The sequence below is a fragment of the Cheilinus undulatus genome, linkage group 11, assembly GCF_018320785.1.
Source record: "Cheilinus undulatus linkage group 11, ASM1832078v1, whole genome shotgun sequence".
NCBI lineage: Eukaryota > Metazoa > Chordata > Actinopteri > Labriformes > Labridae > Cheilinus > Cheilinus undulatus.
The window spans coordinates 23788248-23812633 of NC_054875.1; the positions used below are offsets into that span (position 1 = coordinate 23788248).

At 38.3% G+C, this 24386-nt stretch overlaps 1 protein-coding gene across 1 annotated transcript in view; it reads left to right on the plus strand.

The window, feature by feature from the left end:
* Nucleotides 1–6979: 6979 nt before the first annotated feature.
* stat6 (signal transducer and activator of transcription 6, interleukin-4 induced) overlaps nt 6980–24386 on the plus strand; it is a 36315-nt gene continuing 18908 nt past the window's right edge. Inside the window, exons 1-4 of the mRNA XM_041798769.1 lie at nt 6980–7476; nt 16914–17059; nt 17200–17344; nt 17821–17901. Coding sequence (XP_041654703.1) covers nt 16926–17059; nt 17200–17344; nt 17821–17901 — 360 coding nt within the window. The 5' untranslated portion in view covers nt 6980–7476; nt 16914–16925. The remainder of the gene's footprint in view (nt 7477–16913; nt 17060–17199; nt 17345–17820; nt 17902–24386) is intronic.

The window sequence follows — 24386 nt, forward strand, 5'->3', positions numbered from 1 at the left end:
AGAATGTATGTAATCTTAGGGTCTTAGTGGAGAGTAGCACGTTGCAGGAGAACGGTGAGAGGAGAAATCTGACAGTCTTGTAACACCCACTGCAGCTGGGCTTTTACCTCGGGAGAGAAACTTGAATATGCTACAAAGAGTAACATTGAATGTAATTCAGGTATTTCAAAGGATATTTGATGCCATAAATCCATGTATTATTATATATGAATATATAAATATGTTTTTTCTGTTCTTTTACCCTATATTTTCATTGTAGTTGATGGTGGAGTGATGATTGTCTTCAAGAAATGCTATATAGAAAACTGAAAATATTCCTTTTTTTGTTGGACAAACTGCTTTCAAAGATGAGCCATTTACTGTTTACCTATCTTTAAGTATATGTGTGTCTTTAAAAACACCAGGAATGTAATGACTTCATGGCGACATTAGAGCACAATCCACCATCCAAAACACCACAAACAAAAGGACAGATGCAAAAAAAGTCAGAAGAACAAGCTGTTTTATGTAGCTTTCAGCAGATCCCAAAGTCAAAACATTCAGTTTTTTGTGTACATACTGGGGATGAATCCAAAATGTAGGCAATCCAGACAAATCTCTCCTCTTCACCCGTTCTACATTTTTGTTTTAACAAGCTGGAAAAAACCCGCTCATAGGACTGCAGGTACACTGGTTGTATGTATGTGACTGTTGCCATGGTCCTGAGTAGGAGTACACAGAATGATGTAATATTTCCTATACCCTCCCTCCTCTCCTCTCTCTGTCTCTTCCCCCTCCCCTTCTCATCATTATTTTTCTCTTTTTCTCTCTCCCCCCTGCAATCTCATTAGATTGGATTGCCCCCTGGCCACAAGCCCCAGTGGCCATGTGGCGCTGTACCCCCCCTCCCACCCCTCACCTTCCCCTTCCCTTTCCCTTGTACTGATTCCTCTGTGGAGTGGAAGTGGTCTGATTGATGTCCAGCAACCTTATATCACAGTGCAGCCGTCCCTCTCCAGCTGGTGGCTTCAGTCATGCTGTACAGCCAGATCAATCAGGGTGACCCCCCGCTTCGCATACTGATCACTGTCGCAGAAACTGAAAACACATTTATAAATTACAGAACAACCCCTGCCTCAAGCTGTGCGCTCTCCATACAGCTGTCGATTATTCCCGGAAGAATCAAAATAAAATGATAACACAGACTTAGAGTTTCAGTCAGCTGCATCATTTTGATTTGTTGTTGTACTTCTGTCAGTTTGTCCAACAAAATGAGCTTTTATTTTTTTGTACATGTTTTGATCTGTTATCACAGTAACTTTGTTTTTGGTTATTGTACATTTTCTGTAACCATTTCTACCTCATTTTTGCGGCATATTGTACATGAAAGTATTTATTTCATGTCTTTTTTGATGTCTGTTTTAAAAATGATAATGTTCTTGAACTGTAATGGTCTACCTCAGAAAAGACTGTATTTTAAGAGAAGAGTATCACATGATATTAAACAGAATTTGTCAATATTGCACTGGATTGCATTGTTTTTTTTTGGTTTTTGCTTTTGCATCTGCAGTGTGGGGACTGTCAACTGGAGAACAGAAATTACATGATGACGGTATGTCTGTGAATTTGTTGCCCCTCTTGACCCCAATGTTAAGGTCAACACAGGTACTTTAACTGATTGCTAAATCGTTTAACTTAGAAACACACAAGACTACATCATGAGGATTTGTTCTGACATCATCTTAGGTTGACCTCACACAGAAATCTGTTCAGTCAGCAGGTTAATTAAAGAAACAGGTGCATCTTGTGCTCATGTGAAGTTTGTTTGAGCTGTGTGTTTCAATCAGGAGAAATTCATAAAAAATTACATATTTTTTATGATGACTTCATATACTTGTAGGGGTACAGAGACCGACGGGAGGAATACGATCCCCTTATACTGTAGAGTCAATACACTGGGGGCAGGACCAGGAATCCAATGAGGTGGCATGGAGGAGAAGACAGAGGTTTCAGGATGAGAGGAGGGCTAGATTCTGATGAACTGAATGGAGGTGGCTGGGGTGGAGGAGGGTTGCAGTGTCCACACTGAAACAACAATAACTGTGTAAGAGAGAATGACAGATTTAAAATATAACAGGTCCATGATGATTGGTCAAATCTGATTAGCTAAGTGTACTTAAAAGAGTGAATGCCCATAATCAGCTGATCACCAGGGGGGGAAGAGAGGTTGAATGGAGGAAGGGAGAGATATGAAGGAGTAGAAATGGTCTGTGTTTGGGGTGAAAGATGATTGTGACGGGTGGCTGTTTGTGTGAGAAAGATAAAAACAGACAAAACTTCATGTTCTGCATGGCTTTGTGCACGTAAGTTAGCCTGCCTACATGTGTGTTTTTCTGTTACACAGTCCAGAACAGTAACAGAAGCAGTGCGAGCACACCCCTGAGGCTCGGGGCCCGGCACCAGAGCACAGAGGTCCTTCATCCCTGTCACTGTCTGTAAACAACAGCTCGTCCCAGCGGCCAACTCTGTGCTATTCCTGGCCTTTCCTGACATCTTTCAAAGATTCAAAACTAACTGAGAGGAGAAAAGTAAATCTGAACAACTCTGTGTGAAGAAAAGTCCAAGTTTAGAGGAGGCCTGAAACAGGACCCACAGCTCTTCGGTTATGGAGGATGTTGTCAAAGTGGAGAACAAAACATCTGCGACTGAATCCCAGTAGATTAGTGCTGCTGCTGGTGTTGATGACAGAGTAATTAATTGTCTAATAATGATGCATAGCTGTGTTATACACACAACCTTGTGCAGCGGCTGCCCTTCATCCTCTGATGAAGGATAATCGTTTCTGCAGCTGTGTAAAAATTATCCATGTCTTTTACTGTCCCAAACTCAATAACATAATCTACAGAACAACATAACCTTGGAGAGGAAGAAGAGGCAGTGTAGAAATGTGTTTAAGGGGAAAAGTTATATTTTTTTCTATATAAATGCTATGCTCACATAGGCATGATGGGTTGAAAAGTCACAGTCGCAAAAATGTAACTACTCATTCAACATGCAACAGTGTAAAAATATTGCTTACAACTGACTTTGAAAGCCCCCTTCAAACGACACATAGGCGGCATCTCCCAACCTCCTATTAAATGAAGCATCAGTTCATGCAGGACATGGTTGTCACCCAGCCATGATCAGCTGACGGCCATCTGATCCTAGTTATCACCTCCCAGCTCCCACAGCCAATCACAGCTCTTTCTCTCAGGGTATCTAAATATGATGTACCCTGCCTGCATTGATGCTGATGAACCACACAAGCAAAGCTTAACCTCCTCCACCCCGGCCTCCTCCTTTATAGCATAAAGCTTGTTGCACCCTCATTTTCACATTCATGCTTCTTTGTATTAATTGCTTTTAAACTAATTTTATTTTATTCAATACACATTGTCATAAATGTGTCTATCCTTATTGAGGTTTCTTGCCATGTGCTCCCTGAAAAGTCAAAGCATGCTGGTTGACTGACCCAGGGAGAATCTTTTGAGCATAGCCTTCTCTGCCGAGTAAAACTGGATATCCATTCTGCAATAAAATTGTTAAATGTATGACAAGAGTGAAATACTTTTACATTCTAACTTATTGTCTCTCACTTTCAATTTCTAGTAATGAGACTGAAACCAGTTTGTCCTTTTTGTCCTGATTGATTCTGGTTATCTAGAAAGTCAATCATTTTCCTCTCACTGCTGATTGGAGGTAATTAGGCGAGCAGAGTTTGTAATTGGATAATAAAAGATGCTAATGAGCTGCTGTCCTGTTTACTCATAGTTAGGCTGTGAATAGCAGGACACAGCTCTTGAAAAACACCTCTAATAAACTGTGATTCCAGAAGTACCTTGAACATAAAAGATACAACTCAATAATTAGTCTTCACTTAAAGTTATGATGGTTTAAATGTGCCAGTGTACTAGAAACCAAAGTTTTTTTTCATTGAACCCAATTAGGCATTCAAGCCCTTTTTGTCTTTTAAAATTGAAAATGTACAGTTTTGACGTTCATCTCGCACTCTGGAGTGATATGACAAAAAATCTGAAGTTTTTTACCATAACAACCTTCTTTGAAAAGAAAAGGTCATTCTCTGAATCTCATTTCATGCACACACCTCTACCTCTGGCCGCACATTGTCCGGGCCTTGATACTGACAAGGTTGACATCAGAGGAGAGCTCTGACACTGGGTGAGTTAGGACTGCCAGCTGTTAGCAATCAAGTCTATTTTGAAGTCAGGGACACATGGCCCCCCAGGGCCAAAGCAGCAGCTAGCCCAACCTCTCAGCCCCCCTCCTACCCCCCCTCATGACCAAGCCCACAACCTCCGAGCCCCCATGGTACCACAGAAAACTAGCACAGCTGTATTGTTTCCAGATGTTGCAAAGCCGCAATAAGAGCCCTTTACCTAAAAAGACCTCAAAAATGACGTACCTCCTAAGAAAGTATTGATGCAGACTAAAGCAAAAAAGATGTGAATAAACATTCAAACATGCATCAAAGCAAACTATACAAATTTTATCTTTATTAAAAGATTTGACCAAATCTTATCTGGTCTTTGACAAAAAGCTATGTTATGACAAAAAAAGAACAACGTTGTACAACTTCACATATGAGCTCCTGTCTGGATGCTGTAACTATCTCACAAATATTGGCATAAACAGTTAATAGCTGTAGCAGGGGCTGAGGCTGGGGTAGCAGGGGCTGAGGCTGAATTTTTTTAAGGTTTAAGAAAGAAACAAGACGTAATGCCTGAAAACTTCACATATTAGAAAGTATATGCAGCACAGATGAAGCAATATGAGGTATGCAAGTGATTATAAGTGCTTGAGAAGTGAATCTGCATTGTCTCTGTGTTGGGTTGGACAGGTCCATCAAAACTCTCAGGAAATTGAATCTGACAGGTGGAATGTTCTGGTAAAGTTTCTCAGCCTCCCCCCTTCCACATGCCTAAATGTGATAACTAAATAAATAAATAGTCCACATGAGAAGTGGCGTCGCTTTTCATGAATGAATTAAACCAAAGACCCAATGACACCAGAATCTGATACAGATAGAAAGAAATGAAGAGGTTAATTTTTTCCACAAATTCAGATTCAATTCATATTAGAAGGCCTACGTGTGACAATCTAAAATCTCCCAATGATGGCATCTAATATTACACAGCTCACGGCTTACATGCAGGAATAATGCAGAGCTATACTGCCCCCTTGTGGCTAATCCAAGAAATGTGTACCCTAGAAACAAGAGGCAGTATTACCAGACAGCAGTCATGTTAAACACAATAACGACCCCTGGTGGCTCTATATACAGAAAAACTGAACGGTAATATTGTTGATTTAGCGTGGAAAGACATGTAAGAAGCGATTGAAAATAAACTGATTACATTTACTCTAATTACTTGTACTTTTTTGAGTACATTTCAAAAGCAATGCTTTAACTTCTAATCAAGTAACCAAAGTAACTGTACTTTTATTTGAATGCAATAGCTGTGTATTTTTTCCACCTCTGCATTCAGGTGAAGTGATACATAGGCCGTAGCCTAGTAAATAACTTGTGACACTTTAAACATGCTTTTTTATGTATTTCATGTTGTTTCTCAACATTACTATTATTACATATTTATAAAATGCTCCTGATGACATATTTAAAATTTGTGCATCAATTTGTACATGATGTGTTCTGAATAATTATGGATAATATTATACTGGCCTGTGAATCATTATTTTTATCATTACCTAAGTGAATTTGCATGAATATTTACATAAACATGATTTTATTTCTAAATGCATTGCCATACTTTTTATAAATAAAATATATGTTAAATATATATGCTGGTCTCAGGACCAAACTGTTTAATATATGCAGAATATGAAAAATCTGTGAGGATATTTTATGTATGAGCTGAATATACTGTAGATGTATTGTATTTTTTTGACATTTTAGATAACATGAGTTACTGAATTTATTTAAAGTAAAAAAAAGGTCGCAGCTGATTGGCTTGCTTGTACCACATTATGGTCAGAAGCTCAGATAGGCTGCTTAGAAGGTGCGTATTGATGCTAGAAATGAAAGAGTTGACAAAGTCAGACAAAAGTGTGATTAAAGATGTGAACAAAAATTTGGTATTTGATTTAAGTTAGAGTAGAGCTAACCCAGAGATCCTGTGCATAAGGGAGAATATTTTTAAGAAAATTTATGATGTCATCTACCTGCAAGGTGTCATCATTGTCAGGTTTTTCACAATTTTGATTATTTTGATATTTTTATAATTATGAGATTTGGTGTCTCAGTTTAAACAGTATTTCCCACCGTGAATTCAGAATGATTGAAAATATTTTTTCCTTTCTCATATTTCTAAAAGGAGCTTCAATCCAGCTGTTTGCCCTGATCAAAATAAGGTGTCATTTCCTCCTGATTACATGCTTAATGCATTACCAGATCATAGACTCAAAACTGAACTTAAAAAATACAATAATAAGACTATAAAAGTAGATGGAAAAGAATAACAGTGAAATACATTCATTTATAGCGCCTCAAAATTGTGCTGCATGTGAGATTAAATTTTCACTTTAACCAGCTAGGGTGATAAGTCGCCATAAAAAATCACAAGTAGTAGAAACTAAAACCCGAAAGCAGAGGCTACTATCGTTCCGTTTTTCAGACAGGTCACATTGTAGGCCTGATGATATGCGGACAGTGGATGTCGTTAGGAAGATGTCTGAGCTAGAGGCACTGCCATAAGCAGATATGGTATCATGTGTCTCAGTAAAGACTTACTGGAAGTTACAGCATCTGCTCAAATGACTCAACACTACTCCGCCTACGACTTCTTCTGAGGAAGTTTGCCAAGCCCCGTCTGAATCTAGTTTCTGTTTTAAAGATGGTAGATGGATACCTGTCGTGTTTGAGTTTTGTTTGGGGTTATATTTGAATACTGAGACACTAAAGAGCACCAAGTGAATCCTTTAAGTTTTATTTTACTCTAAGAATAAGTTGTGTGTAAACCTCAGAGCCAGACGAACTAATTTGATCACTCTACTAATTTGTATCAGTCGTACTACAGCCCCCGCCATCATTAATTATGAAATAGTCCAGCACCTTTGATGACGCAGTGAGTTAACATGCCATGGTCATGTGTAAACTTGAACGTGAGGGCAGGAAATAGCGCGCGCCTCTGTCAGTGGCACATCGTGCTCTTAACAGGGAAGTGAGTGTAACCCACTTTCTACCCTGACTGCGTCCTGTGTGAACTGCTCCGAGAAGAAGTCAAATACTCCCGTGGCTTCAACGACGACGATTATTCGCCTTTTTTAACAACAGAGCCGGAGTTCAAGTGAGTGATGGAGGCAGGAAATTATCTGTAGGATACTCAGACTCCTGGACTTCTTATGAGACAGAGAAGGAGGAGGAAGAGGCGACGGACCAACATTTGTCAATGTTTTGAAAGCTGTGTTTGACTTCAGGTACGTGTCATTGTTTTATAGTATTCAAAGAGCGTTTTGGGGGCTATTAGCACGCTGTTTTGCATCTGAAGAGGCCTTTTAACCCTGAGAGGATTGAAAATAAACAGCGTCTAGCTTGTTTGGTTCCCGAAAAAAAAAACACCAAATGAAGGCCACTCTTCAACTGTTAAAGTTACAGTGTCCAATTTTAATCAATTTCGTACCCTGAACAAAGTCCACCTCTGCCTGTTAGTGGAGGAAAACTGTGGTGAAACCGAGTGCAGCAATATTTTAGCCTTCATTACTCACATTATGCTATGTCCCATTAAGCACATTTGTTCACTGTTCCTGGAAATGCTGCCTGGCTAAGTTGTGTTAACGCAGCATTAACTCGAGATATGTGAGCTTTAGCGTAGTTCATGTGACATAATAACCACATGTAGTGGTACACCTCAAGCAAAGCGCTGAAGCAGCTGCACGTCTGCTTGTTATCATAAATTATTTGTAATGTGTACATGCAGATCTAAAGGTAGCTTTGCACGACTTCTATCAAGGCCAGTATAATCTTTCAAGCATGCATAGTTGATCTGTGATGTTTCAATACAGGCTAGAGTGTGGCAGTTGTGTTGTAATACTCATTCACTTTTACAGACCATCATCAGGGACACATCCTACACATGTGCAGCTCAGCAGTGTTCATACCGGCCTCAAGAGGCAGTACTGACAATGGATAGCTTTCACAAACAAGAGGAGGAGACTCATCATGGTCCACCTCAGTGAAACCATCAGCCGCTCCCAAAGCAAAAGTGTTAAATATTTCATAAAATCTCACATCTGTGTAAAGGCTACTCAAGCCAGCAAAACCCTAAACAAAACACATGAAATGTGTTGAATGTTCCCTGTAGATCCTGATGCATGTTTTTGATTTTGGGCTATATTTTTAAGCAGTGTTGTAGTGGTGTGTGCATAAGTGGGTTGATTTGTAATTTCTATACTCTTTCTTGGGTTTACTCTGTATGTAAAAGTGGGTATATTCTAGACAACAAAAGTGATTGCTCATAAGAGATTGAGCGCCTTTGGTGCTCTATGTAATAGGGGTCAGCAGATTCTGTTATTTCATGGCTGATACTGATACTAATTATTGGTAATTCATGAGACCGATAACCAATATTTGGAACCAATATGCATTTATTGTGCTTTACAAGATGTACTTAATGTGGCAAAAGTAAAATTGCATGATCAAAAAATGAGGGAAAATAAACAATTTATTCCTACCTCTATCAGCAGGAGAAATGCCACTGAACAACATGGCATATGCGCACTGTGACAGCGCCACCTAGACTTATGTGTTGATTGGCAGGTACTTATGTGGCATCTGTCCAATCAGACTGTGTTGTGTGCAGGGCATTTGGTGACACTTTGGAGAGTGAAAATTAGGCCGGAGGGGGAAACACACCTTACAGTGGAACAAAAGTATTTGACTTTTTGATAAACTAATCCGATCAGTTATTTGTGACATAAAGAGCTGATACCCATAATTGTCCAAATGCTAAATATTGGCATTAATGATCATCCAGGCCAATAAAATGGTCAACCCCTAGTATGTGAGCATTGCAGTAGGTATTTTTGAGTGCAGTAGCAATGCATGCTTTCCCTTATTCCTCTAAATCAGGTTTACAGAAGTCTGTATGCAAAAATAGATCATTATAATACTAGGGATGCCTGATATGACTGGCATGATATCAGCATTGGCAGGTACAGTGCATTCAGAAAGTAAAAAAACATTTTCATTTGTATAAATCTACACTCAGTAGCCCATAACAACAAAGGGAAAACAGATTTTTAGCTATTTTACAAACTAAGAATAAAGAAATGGAAATATCACATTAATGTAATAATTCAGACACTTTGCAAAAACCCTTGAAATTTAGCTTAGATGCCTCTCATTTTTCCCAATCTTTGCTGAGACGTTTGATTGGAGTTCACCTGTGGTAGGTTGAATTGATCAGACATGTTTTGGAAAGACACACATCTCTCTTTAGAAGCCTTGGATATCCAGAGGAGACCCACCTTGCCAAAGATTTTCTAGAGTTACTTCAGCTCTGTTATATTGCCAAATATTTATTTCAAACCTGTAGGTTACATTTTGTGTGCCCCACTACAGACACTTGAAGTGTCAAAGTAAACTGTATGATTTTTGATTAATACTGGCAATTTTTCTGTGTTTTACTTTATTATAGGGGTGTGAGTTTACCTGAAAAACCTGGTTTGAGATCTTTTCTCTTGTTATTCTTGCTAATAAGGAAAAAACACATTTTACAGTAGAATTTAGTACTCAGTACTCAGGTAAACTTTAAATTCAATACTTTTTACTTTTTCTTGAGCGAATTTATAGACTAGTACTCTAACTTTAAGTCAAATTCTAACCAGAGTAACAGTTGTTTTACTTCAGTACAGTGAGGTACTTTTTCCACCTCTGGTGTAGATTTATGACAATAATAATGATTTATTTGACTGTAGCATCAGACTGCAACATAACAAAAATTTAAAAAATTGAAGGGTATGAATACTTTCAGAATTTACTGTATTAGCTAAAAAAAGTATCATCAGCAGCTATGAAAATTTCTGCAGATATTTACAGCCAGTATTTATCGACTGTAAATACTGGCAGGAAGTACTTAGAAGTTTGTGGATGTAAGGCAGGACCAACCGACCTACGTCAGCTAATCCTTTCTTTGTTCAGCCTCATTCCTTGAATTTTTAAGTGTCTTAAGGACAGAAATCTTTTTTCTTTGTTCATCCTTAACTTAAAAGTGTTTTCAGGACTAAAGTTTTAGGTCTGATCTCGTTTAATACATTGGTATCAATATCAGTATCAGTATCAATATCAATATCATGTAAGTAATACATTTTGTTTAAAGGAAACTTTCACAGCACTAAAGGTATCTACAAGGCAGTGTTAAAACAACACACAAATAGATGACTCTTGTTTGGTTGATTGGATGATTAAAGTCTGAAGAAACAAGACTTATTGGCAATTTAACAATTTCTCAAGTAACAGACTGCAGCCTCAGTAATGACTGGAAGAACCATACACAGCCACAACAGCCTGGCTCCTCCTCCTCCTCACGGTGGTCACCAGTCTTGTCACACTCTGCTGTGGGATGACACAGGTCAACCAGTGTGGTTGTTAGGCCCTGTCCACATGGAGATGAATTCAGGAGTATATGCAAGAAAGGTTTTTGTCGTGTTGGCTAATTTTTGAAACTGGGTCCCAGAGTGAACAAATCTGTATATGCCTACCATTTCATCTCCATGTGGACAAGGTCTCAGGCTGACAAACAGTACGCCTGAGCTGATCCCACAGATGTTTGGTGGGGTTGAGGTCAGGACTGCTGGCAGGCCATTCCATCCTCTCTACTCCCAAATTCTGGAGGTAGTCTCTGATAAACCTGAGTGTAGTCATCTTGGAGAATAGAGTTCGGTCCTAGACTGTGGAGATATGGGATTGCCCCTAGTTGCAGAATCTCATCTTGATATCTCTCTGCATTGAGATTGCCTCCAGTGATGACAAACCTCAATTTTCCAGTGAGAGAGATGCCGTCCCACATCATCACACTGCCTCCACCAAAAGATGTTACTCTGTTGGTGCGGCAATCAGCAAAGTTTTCTCTGCACCTTTTCCAAACTCTGATCCTATGATTCAGCTGCCATAGGCAGAATCTGGACTCATTACTGAACATAACAGGTACCTGACTGTCAGCACCTGGTGGTACCAGAAGCTCAAAACAAGGGTCAATAGCCACAGTAGAATTAGCTGTTTGGTATTGGCAGAGAAGATTTGACCAACTTTTTATGGGTGTAACCCACATACTCAGCTCTGCTGCTCATCCCACAAATGCATGTTCCTTACAAATGTGGCACCATTTAAAAGGGAAATAAACAGGATTTACAGTGGTATAAGATTTATTGTCAAGAAGCATTGTAACAACAAAGAAATGATCGAACAAACACAAATTTCCTTACTTTCTGTTTATGTTCAGGTGGGGTACCCCTCCCTCCTGCATCTGTCTAACTTCTGAGGGGGTTGGCCCTGTTGACAGACATCGGCCAGCAGCGATTAATGTGGCATGAACAGATATGAGTAGCCAGTGTTTCTCTATTGTGGATAATCCCATAATGCTAACATGTAGTACACCTGTGTTATTATACTTAAACCCTTCCCTGACATCTCACTCACCACCCTTTCTAGTTTTCTGTTTCATAGTACAGATGTATGCTGCAAACCAAGGCTGAGACAGATGTGTAAAGTAAAGTATGTGCTTCAAGTAACAGTTTTGGTTGTTTCTTTTGGTGTAAAAATCCCACAGTGGCAACATTTTCTTTCATTTTTTGTCCTGAAAACATATTACTGTTTGTCCAACAGTCAACTCTCTCTTCCAAATAAATAAAACCCTCTCTGAATCAGTAGTAAGTGATCAGAGCTAGCAGTTTTAAAATGTAAAACAATAGATGAACACTGTCCACTGACATCTGTTTATGCCTTGTTATCTGCAGATAGGCTGACGTCTGTCAATGGGGTGCCTAACAAAAACAGTGATCCAGTGATTTCATTTTAACTGTAGACTTTTGTAACAAATGTGAACCCAAATTGTACATTGCATTTGTTACACAATAAACTTTCAGATTCTTTAGTTCTTTTTTAGGGAACAAAATCAGAGCTAAAACTTTCACTACCTCATTTGATTTCATTGTAGGGGTCAGGAGTCCTGGTTTTCCCCTTCTGAAAAGGTTTTGTCCCCAGTGGAAGCTTAATGTGGAAACATCAAGATCTATAGGGAGAGCAACAGCATGGATTTGCTTCTTCTTCTTCTAGTTCTTCTTATTTGGTCCTTGTGAGCTGTTGACGCTAGTCTGCTGAGATGCAGGACTTCCAGCATTTGTCAGGTCTGGCAGATTCCCAATGGGGATTGTTTCCGGTCTCTGTACCCCAGGGAGATGAAGGCATGCTGGAATACAAACTGAGGAGGACCGAACAAAAAGTCTGAGATTTGTGTACCGTGGAGACCAATCTTCATATACAAACATTAGCTTAATAATAAAAGTATATGTAGTCGAATCATCCACTGGTCTCTCATGAGAAAAAAACTATCCGTCACTTGTGTGAAAGTAGCCACCTATTTCACCTATGCTGCCATCAGACAGTCAGTAGCGCCTCAAGATTGACCTCTAAACACATTCAAATTTTTGCAGTTACACTGCAGTTTATATTTAAATGTGTGCTATCAACCTGGTTGGAGACTCATATTCTATGTTTGTTTTGGAAGGTTCATATTTGACATTTAACTCCACCCCTCCAATGTCAAACAGAATTATTTATTACTCATTAAAATACGCTGTAAATGATTTGATTTTTAAGTTTACTGGAGTAGATTTACAGACCAGTTATTTTACCTTTACTTAAGTAAATTTAATTCAAAGAAACTGCACTTTTACTTCATTACATTATTCTTTCAGTCTTTCCTGTCCTATAACTCAGAACTGAAAACAGCAGTGTGAGCACAGTTCAGACAAAATATTTGTCATCTGTCCATTTTATATACTAAGCAGTTATTGTGAAAAAAGAGAAATAACTACTAACATTTTTAATCTGGGTGAAAATTATTAGGTAATTATTTTCTGTAATGACCACTTGATCCATCAGAAATGCTGTCAATCAGCTTGGCTACACTTGTATCATATCCAAGTGGCAAACTTTGGTCCTACAAAATGAAGCCAATGCGGAAGTGCAAAAAATTGCTATACCACGAGTTTCCACTTGAGGCTGGCTGCAGGAACACTGGAAGTTTCGTCTGCACACATGTTAAACAGCCGGTTTTGACACACAAAATAAACTGGTTTACAGCCTGGTTCAAAACACCAAACGTGTCTCATTAGCTAGTGTCTTATTGTGCTCCCACTGTACGGGGGGTGAATTTTTTTGTACCACTATCGTTTGGATTATATTTAGGATGAAAGCTGATTGGCACGTCTCATTTGATTGACAGATAGCTCGGCAGGCAGAGGCTCCGTTTCTGTCAACTGGAATGCTAGCTAGCAGGCTTACAGGAAGTCGTGCATAGTGGGCGGGCCGTTAGGTTGATCCAAAGTTCGGTATATGGAAGCCTCCACGGATTGGCTTCAAGAGCCGTTTGAGTCCGCCTATTGTAAGCAGACAACTGACGTCACACGGGGTTATCACAGTTTTGTTCTTCATTTGAGGACACCTACCACCTGAGGCCACACCTCGTGCTGCGTTACTTTTCTCAAACTGAGAGGAGCTCACAGGCTGACAGAAAAATCTCATTATCCATAAAGTTTGTTAAGAGTCATGATTTCCCATGAATTGAACTCCCATCAAAACAGGCTTAAGAAGCGGTTACTACTGTTTCAGTCTTAGTAGATTTTGGTTGATAAAGAACTGCAACACCACAGTTTGGCTCTTTTGGGTCCTGTGTCTGTGTCTTTCTCTGAAAGCATGTTTTTTTTTTACGTCTGTCAGGCCGCTGTGATCACCAGAAAACACTAGACAGCAGACACAGCATTTGGAATTTCTCTCACTTTCACCGTTGCCATCCAACCAAGTGTTTAATTCTCCCGCTTACTTCCGTGTATCTATAAATGCTCCTGTGCCGTGAGTGTTTGAAGCTGTCACCACTCCCTTCCTTTACGTGTTTATTGAAGAGAAGGCCCTCCTTTCTTTCATTAGCTCTATGTTTTAGCTGACCAATCCAACTTACAAATGCAACAAGTATTATCCAATCAGTGGCAGAGTAAGACATGAGTAATAAAAATACAGAACAAATAACGTCCCACATTGGCCATGCAGCAACCTCCAGTCCTGAAAAATGAAGCCAATGTGCAAATGCAAAAAATTGCATGTATGAACTAATAATAAAGCAATTATTTATTACTTTATTGCTTATACTATTAAACTTTCATTTCAAGCAATATTTTTGTCTTGGCTTTTAACAATTAGTCACCCCAATGTTATACTGTTGAGTTAGAAGTAAAAAGAGAAAGGTGTCAGGTTCTGTCTGCAGCACTGTAGTGTTACATTAATCTTAAAAGCCAGAACGACATCGCCAGTGGATGACCAACATTTGCTAGCATAGAAAGTAAAACACATTGCTGACATCGATCACTGTTGAACATGCGCAACTCTTGACAGAGATTGTATGAATGACAGATGGCTCACTCGCAAGCATCTCAGCTTGAGGAAACAACGTTTTGCAAATACAACAGCAACACGCTGCATGAAAATAGGTGCGCGGATGCAACAAACAAATCATTGACAATAAAATTTGTCGACGACGGAAGTCATCATCGATGATTGTTGACAACGGCGCCGAATCATTGCATCGCTACATTCACTCTGACTCAAGGATGACATTATTAGATTTTGGAGGTCAAAGGTTGAGCTTCCTGGGCCTCATGGTTATCCCTTGCTTTTAAGATTTATATGAATCACCCTAACACAACAAGCAGTTCATGAAGTAGTTGTAGTTTACCTCTTGGTACATATTTAGCGTGCATGGCATGTGTGCAGGGGATCGGTTTCAGTCTTCTCTTAAAATTATCAGGAATAGTAAAGTTAATGTGAGATGATTGATATGTGGGAATTTCATCTTAACACTTTATTACTTTTCAGAATTTATGGAGAAGATCACAAAGCAGTTATGTAAAATCTGTATTATAAAACTATGTCAGTTTTTTCAAATTTAATTTCGGACTAAGGAAGTTTTTCAAAGACAAGCAATTTTTACGGACTTGAGATTTTATTTTGTCCGATGGATAAATGAACAGATGCTGTGGATCTGAATTCTCATGGGGCTTCAGTCTGTTCAAAGAAAGTTCTTTGTATCCCAAAGCACTCTTTATTTTGCATTTAATTGTGTCTGTTTGATAATGAATTGAAGAAAACAACCTGGCCTCTTGTATATACAAAATTTGATTCTTGTCAGATATGGGTATCTTTAAATAAAAAATAATGAATTAACACAGCAGAAATACAACAGAGTGGAGATGTTTGCAGCTGCTTTCAAAGCCTTTGTTAAGAATTACTTCATGCAATAATTGATCATTTCGCTGTTCCTACAGTGTGACACAGCAGATATAAAAAGTTGCCTGATCTTGCACATTAGATATCTCCATTTTATATCGGGATCTCTGTTTTCATTCCTACTCTCACAGCATTGTGCTTCAGTAGAAAAAACAGTTAAAATGTTGTGTAATCAGGTACACATGTTCACCATCTCTGATCAAAAGTGAAACAGGAAACCACCGTCAGCTTTCAGAGTGCAGTCAGACTGAATCAGTGAGAGATCCAAGCCTTCACTGACAGTGAGGGTCAGAAGGATATTCATCAGAATCGACTATAACTAGCTGACAATTTCCCACAGTTGGATAAATGACCTTTAAACTTAAGGTGGGGCTTTTAGGATTTTTAAATTGTGTGTTTTGCCACACCAGTGTAAAGCTGATACAGCTGAATGAATACATTTGCTGTTATTAGCAACAGATTTGAGATCTTCCCACGGCTGTGGAATTTTCCAGAGGGTTGTAAAACTTACATGTGCTGTTTTTTTTACAGTCTACTCCGTTGACAGTTTTCCTGTTGCCAACAAATCCCTAAAAAGAGCCAACCATCTATGGGCTTATGCTCTTGTTGTTGTCTGTGTATCCATTGCCTTTGAAAGTCTGTACATTTTTGCCGAAAATGCTTTCTATTTAGGACTTTAAAAAGTGAAGTTGGCATGATCCTTCATTAGAATAAACATGGGCTCATAAATCCTGCATCCTGGGACTTTAAACACTCTCTGCTACATAAAACATACACAATGCCTTAGATTAGTCTGCATCAGTTTGCATCTTTTGAACATTGCTTGAATTTTACCTCCGAGGTTTAATAAACAGTTTTATTCAGCACTATCTGATAAGGCCATGCTTATTTTGTACTTTTAAATCCTGCTCCAGCTTGAAGCAAAATAGTTTGAAATATGACAGAATATTTAAATCCTGATTGATAAACTAGATTTGTTATTTTTTGATATTAAAAAAAAAACTTCCTCAAAAGTCATTGTTTTATTTCCATAAATCTTGGTAGCTTCACACAAATAGAAGCCATTATTAGGTTTGAACAATGCTTGGCTTTGGTTCAGGCTTCCTCACTGACACATTTAAATTCAACCAATAACACAATGATACATCTGTTAGACAGTTTTGAAAGTGTCACATCTGTGAATGTTAAGCTAGGGTGCTATAAACTGGAAAAGACTGTATATTAATAAGCTCGACCTATTTTTTATCTTGGTCCTTTTTTTGTTGCTTGTCTTTGTTCTTGAATACTTTTGTGATGTTTGATAAAAAGAGCTTCTCTTTGGTTTGAGTGTATGTTAAAATTTTTTTTGTGTCTGCAGTTCTGCTTCAACATGGCTCAGTGGATGCATATGTCTCAGATGATCTTGTGCCTACCTGATGACACTATCAACAACCTCTATCCCCCGTCTGCCTTCCCCATAGAAGTCAGACAGTTTTTAGCCGAATGGATTGAAGGCCAAAGATGGTAGGACACAAACAAGTGTGCACAATGAACATGGTTGCAAATGCAAATTGCATGCATGCGTTTTCCATATGCACATATGTTTGTTTTATATGCATATACCCTGTATATCCATGAGCATATTTGTGTATGTGTGATCACAGGGAGGAATTTTCATTGGAAAACATGGAGCAGGAGAGCCAGGCTCAGGCTCTGTTGGACCAGGGCATCAACCTGCTGCGAAGCATCGCCCAGCAGAATGCTAATGTGGTGTACAGGATGAAGCTGATGCAGATCAGCAGGAACATGGTAAGAGGATGTTTTTTTTAACCCTAGTGCCCCTGTAATAAGATCAAGTTTCCTTTATCAGCAATGTCAATAAAGCGGTGTTACTCTTTGGTTGTTTACAGTGAAGGCTGCAGGCAGGAGAATCCAGTTTTTAAGCTGTTGATTTATGCCTGCAGGTTCAGCAGGTTTGAGCACAGTTTAAACTAAAATCCAGCCAGTGAGGGATTTCTCATGAAGGATTCTTTTTAAATCACATAAGATATGTACTGAGTTTCAGAGTGATTGAGAAGTTTCTACACAGAAACACAAGACCACAAGATAGAAACCACATAAACTTCTTTTAAACGTTTGTGCCAACCTGCTTCAGCAAAAATGGAACAAGGCATCAGAATGCCAGTCATTTGAAACTGACTGATCCAAGCATAGCACAGTAGTGTTTCCATATTGGTGTTATGGGCAGTTGTTAATATGTTCTGATGTGTACGCTCGTTTTCCAGGCCATGTTTCAGCAGCAGCCTTTACAGTTTGCAGTGATGGTCAGAGACATCCTCAGGAAGGAGAGGATCCTACTCGCCACGGTAAAAAACACTTTACCTTTTTTATAAGACTACTCTAGGGTCTACTGAGTAACCTTGAAGCTCTGACAAGTGCCTCATCTTACTAGGGCTGGGCATTTGATTGAAATGTAGATTATATCATATCTGATGCAATTTTCAAATCACAAAAAGTGCAAGATTTCTTTAACAAAAAATGTGTGTCAAAATAACAGTTTAAAGCTTTTTATGATGAAGAGATGTTACACTCTACACGTTGTTTTATTTTTTTGAATAGCTTTTCTCATTTTTGTATGCTTTTCCTTATCAAATTGAGAATGACTTATAAATGATCATTCCCTTCAATACAACAATTTATACTGAATTTGCAATGAGTCAAAATAATGACAATTAGATATTCTTTCGAACTTTTTCTGCCTTAGTTTATTCTACTATTGTGTTGGTTATAACATAGCTTTATTTTTTCCTTGTGTTTAATGAAAAATACATAAGCCGAGGAACAAAATAATTGCATATTAAATCCAAATTGTAATGTTGAAGAAAAAAAAATCACAATTAGATAATTTTCCCAAATTATTTAGCCTTATTTCTTACCCAAAAAAATCAACAAGACCACTAGATAAAAGTTCAACTGTTTTAGAAAAAAGGAAACAAAACTGATACAGAATAATCATCCTTTACCAAAGTTACACAAAAGAGAGTGTGAAAGAGAAAGAGAGGCTAATTGTGTTTGGCAGCGCTTTCTGAAGCTTAATAACTCCAATCTCCTCCTCTACACCAGATGAAACAAATTAGACGGAAGGAGGAGTGGAGGAAGCAGTTATGCAGCCACACACTTAGTAATGATGCCTCACGCATTCAACTGATCCATGTCAGTATAAATTCTAACACTTACCTCATTTGAGACTTGTAGATATAAAGTCTAACCATTTTCAATAATTGTGAATATAAAACTATGCCTTCCAGTTCTTTTCAAACTGAGTTTACACATGAACATTTAGGCTACTACAACCACATTTCAATAATGTAAATGTCATTATTCTTTGTACCTGAAGCTTCACAGACATTTTAATATTTACAAAAACATTTACAATGAATCTTTCCTATATATGATTATATATATTGTGCTAAAACTTAAACTAAAGCTGGAAACAGTGGAGGGCAGCTTCTTTGCTTGTGCGGTGGAATGGCCGTTGAGGTTGGGTTTATTACTTGTGCACCCCTGCAGAGTCTCCTCAGGTTTTCTATCAGAGAGGAGGATGTGTCTTGCCCCAAGGGCTCCTGGCATGAGGAGTCCATCCGTTTTTATGACTCTTTGTTTGAGCAGTTCCCTCCAGAACTATAAAAACAAGCCTGTGCAGGCTAGCTATCCCTGGGTCTTGTTGTCCACATGGCTAATTCCCAACAGCAGTTTTGAGAAAAGTGGAGTGATAAACCCATTAATTCAAGTCCCTGTAAAATAAAATTCAAACTTTGTGTCGTAACACACTAGATATGTTAAGTATAATAAGGTTGATGTAAACGTGAAAACAGTGAGATCTATGTGTGACTAAGTTTTTGATTTAGGCCCAATCCCATTTCTCCCCTTAACCCTCAATCTTACCCTCAAGCTCAACCCTCAGTCTTAACTCGCCCCTCAAAACCAAGTGTACGGGCCATCTCATGACTTAGAAATGGGACGCCCCTTAATAGCAGTTACGATTACAGACTGTAGAGGGCAGTAATGTGCCAAAACGGTGTAGTCTGTCGATTCAAAGGAAGAAGAAGAATGAGAACATGTTAGTATTCAACCAAATAACATGTATAAACACCACAACCATGGACATGTTCAGCTGAAAGTAACCGTGTAACACGGCCATTAGCTAACACCAAACACCAGTTGTAACTAGGGTGGCCAATTCCACACAGCACCAAAAAGGAGGACACTTTGCAGCCCTTAGTGAAGCAGGAATAATCAAAACAAATATGACTCTAGTGTATTCCCCACTTCTATACAATTTTGTCCATGATACTGATGGTATCATGATACAGTGATTCTGAGATAATCTACTCATTGAAGGACAATTTGACCCAGGACCAACCCTGGCCAAAGACCCTAAGCAGACTCTGATATGAGGTCCCCCACCATCACCCAAACATACTCACTGAACAATACTCAAAAGTATCTTAAAATAAATAAAGAATATATTACTACAATAATGAGAAATAGAAAGTCTTTGCAATTTAGCCCGAGTTAGTCGCATATAAAAGACACAGTTCTTGGTTAGATAAATGATCATTGATTTTAATGATCATATTCCTTATTGCAATAATAAGTATATTTATAATTTCCATCTGGCTAAAAAAGTGGTCACTGTGGTTTAATTATTTTCATCATAACATTAATCCCACTTTATTAGTTCTCTACTGGGGTCTTCTCCTCAAAATAAAAAATAACACAGCAGATCATCTGTTTTGCTTCTTTCTCTTCCTCTCTATGTTTCTGCTTCAGTGTTATCATCTATTGTTAAATCACCTTTAAATATACATTGTCTTTATTTTTTTATTTATTTATTTTCACCTGCGATCTGATTTTAAAACAGCTGATCTGTGCGAGGAAGTTTGACAACATCAGTTAATTCCTGATCAGAACCAGCGCTGGAACTTCACAGAGTTTTATCATAAATTCACAAACTAAACAATGATAGAAGTTGACGTTTGACAAGAGAGGTCGCAGAATAATGGGTGAATTTACAGGACAGACGTGACGAAAGTTTCTGTGCAGCAAGTATAAGGAGAGAGAGAGAGAGCGGGAGAGCGAGCAGACGCACGCACTTTATTGATCACAGATGGCACAAATTTCCAAAAATATGTAACTAATGTCTGACGGCCAGGTAAAGCTTATGTTTGGTCAATGCTGTATATACATTACAAGGATCATATTTAACATACAAACACTGGACTGCTGTGCAGAGAAAGAGAGCAATGGACAATATGCTGAGTTATGTTCTCCAAAGCAGGACAAATAAGCCTCCGGCTTGAGGCTGAGCTGGCCGCTGGACAAGGCATTGAAATTCCGGACACCCTTGTAGGCTTGTCCGTGCACAGTGACCGGCTTACAATCGTAAAAATAAAGGCAAGGCAAGGCAAGTTTATTTGTATAGCACATTTCAGCAACAAGGCAATTCAAAGTGCTTCACGCAGGTCATTAAAATACATTGACAAAGGGAAAAAGAAACTCAATGAAAACATTTTAAACAAAGCATGTAAAAGGTAATTAAAAACAGTGAATAAGACCCACACAAGATAGACACATCCCTAGTGTCATTTGTCTGAACTTTATATGTATAATCCAAAAAAGATAAAAGTTTTTTTTAAAACAGCAAAAACAAAACAAAACAAAAAGCTACAGTGCAGAGTTGGAGCAAAAATGGAAAATTAAAAAAAAAAAATTAAAAAAATAAAAGTAAATGTTACGCTACAAAAAGGCAAATAGTCCATATGATATCAATATACTAATATACTGGAATTGTTTTCATAATTTTTAGATCTCTATTAACACAGAAATTTACATTTATAGCACGATTTCTTCGAGGGAGTTAACGCCCTCAAGCTCACCCCTCAAGCTCAACTCTCGGGAGTATTGGGACAGCCCTTGCACTTCGCGGGATCGCACGTTTTGAGACTGAGGGTTAAGATTGAGGGTTAAGGGGAGAAATGGGATTCAGCCTTAGACTCTTAGAAAGTTGTTCACCTCTTTCCTGGCTTGGTTTACTTAAGGCAGGGCACAAATCTGAGCCCATGATATCACTAGTCTTGATGGGGAATTATCCCGCCACCCCAATGCTACAACAATATAAAATCATTGTTTTTGTTTATTTTAAGGTAAATTATCCAGATCTATCAGCCACAGTGGCCTTTGGGTCATTAAAAGTATCACAACAGAGAGAGATTTGTCATATTTCTCGTAAGTCACTTGCCCACACCATCCCAGGACAGATTGTATGGCCTCATTTTTCAGGATTTTGAAGCTACATTTTTTAAACTAAGAGCTGTTTTTCATGACTTCAGTTTGGCCTAGTGCTTCATAACATAGTGGCGTGCCATACAAAAAAAAAGAAAATTAAGATTTATTATCACTTTACAGGGACTTTAAAGAGTATTTTTCATGGTGTACCAGCTGTGCAGAAGCAAGAATTTGCATTTAGTGTATTTGTAATAATCTTGCCTTATTCTCTGAGTTATAAATAGTGATGTCAAGTAATAAAAAAACAATTAATTTCAGGCTTTATGATCTGTTAATCGCTTTTAATCAGATACAGTATATTAATAATATATGTAGAATTGTATTACAGTGTATGATCCTGTTTGTATTAATTGGATATAAAATGTACAGTGCTTAACAAATTTATTAGACCAGCTGTCATATTTGTCTCAGAGACCATCCAGCATCATGAAGTGCTTTAATGCAGACTCTTTCACTTAGCGAGCTCTCCACGTTTTACCATTTTGAACAGGAATGAGGAATTTCAAACTGAATTCACCTTTTTATACCCAAATTTGAGCTGGCTCACTGGGCTTCTCTGAGAAGTCAGAAATTAATCAAGCTTAACATTCAACCACTGAAACTAATTTTTCTGTTCAGGAATGCAAGTCAATAAACTATAATTTGACATATTAATCAAGAAATATTAATGTGCTTTACTGTTTTTCAGTTTTTTTGTAAATCAGTAAATTTGAAAATTCATAGATAACAATAATAATTATATTTTAGCATTAAAAATACCATTTGGGTTAAAGAGCTTCTACATATTGGTGTTTTAACCATTGCAGAAACATAAAAATGATTTTGGTTATGCCATTGCTGTTAATTTAGAGCAGCTGTGGCATAAACCTTACTTTGGTTGGTGGTATAATAAATTTGTTAAGCATTATATGTTTATATAATACATTGTTCTCTTTATTTTACTCTGCCCTTCACATTTTTTTCACGATCTACCTGTATCTGATCTGTTAGACACTTGACATCCACCTTATTTCTCCAACACATAAAAAAACACACACTGGCTATCCACAGGCTCTCTGCTTCACCCCTTTTTTTGTCTTTCTGCCTCTATGTTATTTTTTTTTTTTTGCTTCAAAAGTTGTGTTTTTTTTTTTTTTTATTACACTTCTTCTAGTAATGTCAAAAAAGATCTTAATGAGTGAACGTACTTGTGAGCAGCATTTGACCTTTTTATAAGGTTTTAAAGTAGCCACAGAAGCAAACTTTTGAACAGGGACGTCTGCACATCAGCAGATGATGTTGTACTTCAGCACATCTCTGCATGTTTGTGTGAGACCTTGTATCCATGTAAGAGGCACACAAATGCAGGCAGGGAAGGAGAGATAGAGACACTAGGCCAATGATGTGGTGGAGCACGCATAAGTGGATATACTATTAATTTATATGTTCTTTATTAGATATACTGATTATTTAGAGGTGGGTGTACTCTATGGAGACAAAAAAAGTAACGTTGTGTGTATACCCTGCACTACACCACTGCACTAGGTTGTCTTATTAATCCAGGGTTCCTGTAACCTGACACGCCAGATGGATTTGTTTCACACATCCATCTGGGACAGCTTCAGTAGGAAACATTTGAGAAAAGGCAGAGGCTCTGAAAAAAACTCGGAGTGTGATTGGATGAATCTTCTGCCTATCACATCTCTATGGGCCAATTAGAGCAACAAAACACGTGACGTAGCCGCTATCGAGCTGCGCGTGCACAGCTACTAAGGAATAACGTGAAACATGGCAACTATAGACATGTAAGTACTCAACTTTTGTCGTTTTTGAAGAGAGAACAACTCACTGCTGTTCTTTGTTCTTATTTTAATGAAGAGTCATCAAGTTCTGATAAAACTGGCGCTTTAGCAGCATCCACATTTATCTCTTCTTCCATAATTGCACCAGCTCTTGCTGCTGCTTGTTTACGTCACGACTCTGCTGCGCCTGAAAGTACTGCCCCTCGTCACTGATTGGTCCTGTCACTTTCTAACCGGGCCCAAATGCTTCAGATGGGAGCTTTGCAAGATGGATTCGCCAGTGAAGAATAAGGAAACGGGCGTATCCATCTGCTTTGCAAGGCTAGGGTTCCTGCAGATCCTTAGAAATCTTAAGATGGACCTCTGAAATCAATACCATAGAAAGTATTATTTTTAATGGTGAAGGGCCTTTCAGCTGGCACTTTGACTAAGACATGTCTTCTTCTTGTACTTGTCCACAGGAAGTGGAAGTGCAGGAAGTGCATAGAATAGAAGAAAAGGTCCCTGCTCTGTGTTTATTGTCATCTTGAGACAATCAGAGGTTCTCATGCAACAACATGTTTTTAAAATCTTCTGGAGGATTCAGCCTAACATGCCTGCTAAAATGTGATAATTATCAGTACATGGTACCAAAGGAATAGCAGCACTGAATATGCCAGAAATAATTAAATTTGGGCACACAGTACAGTACATCAGAGAAATCAGCCCAGGTCCAGTGTACT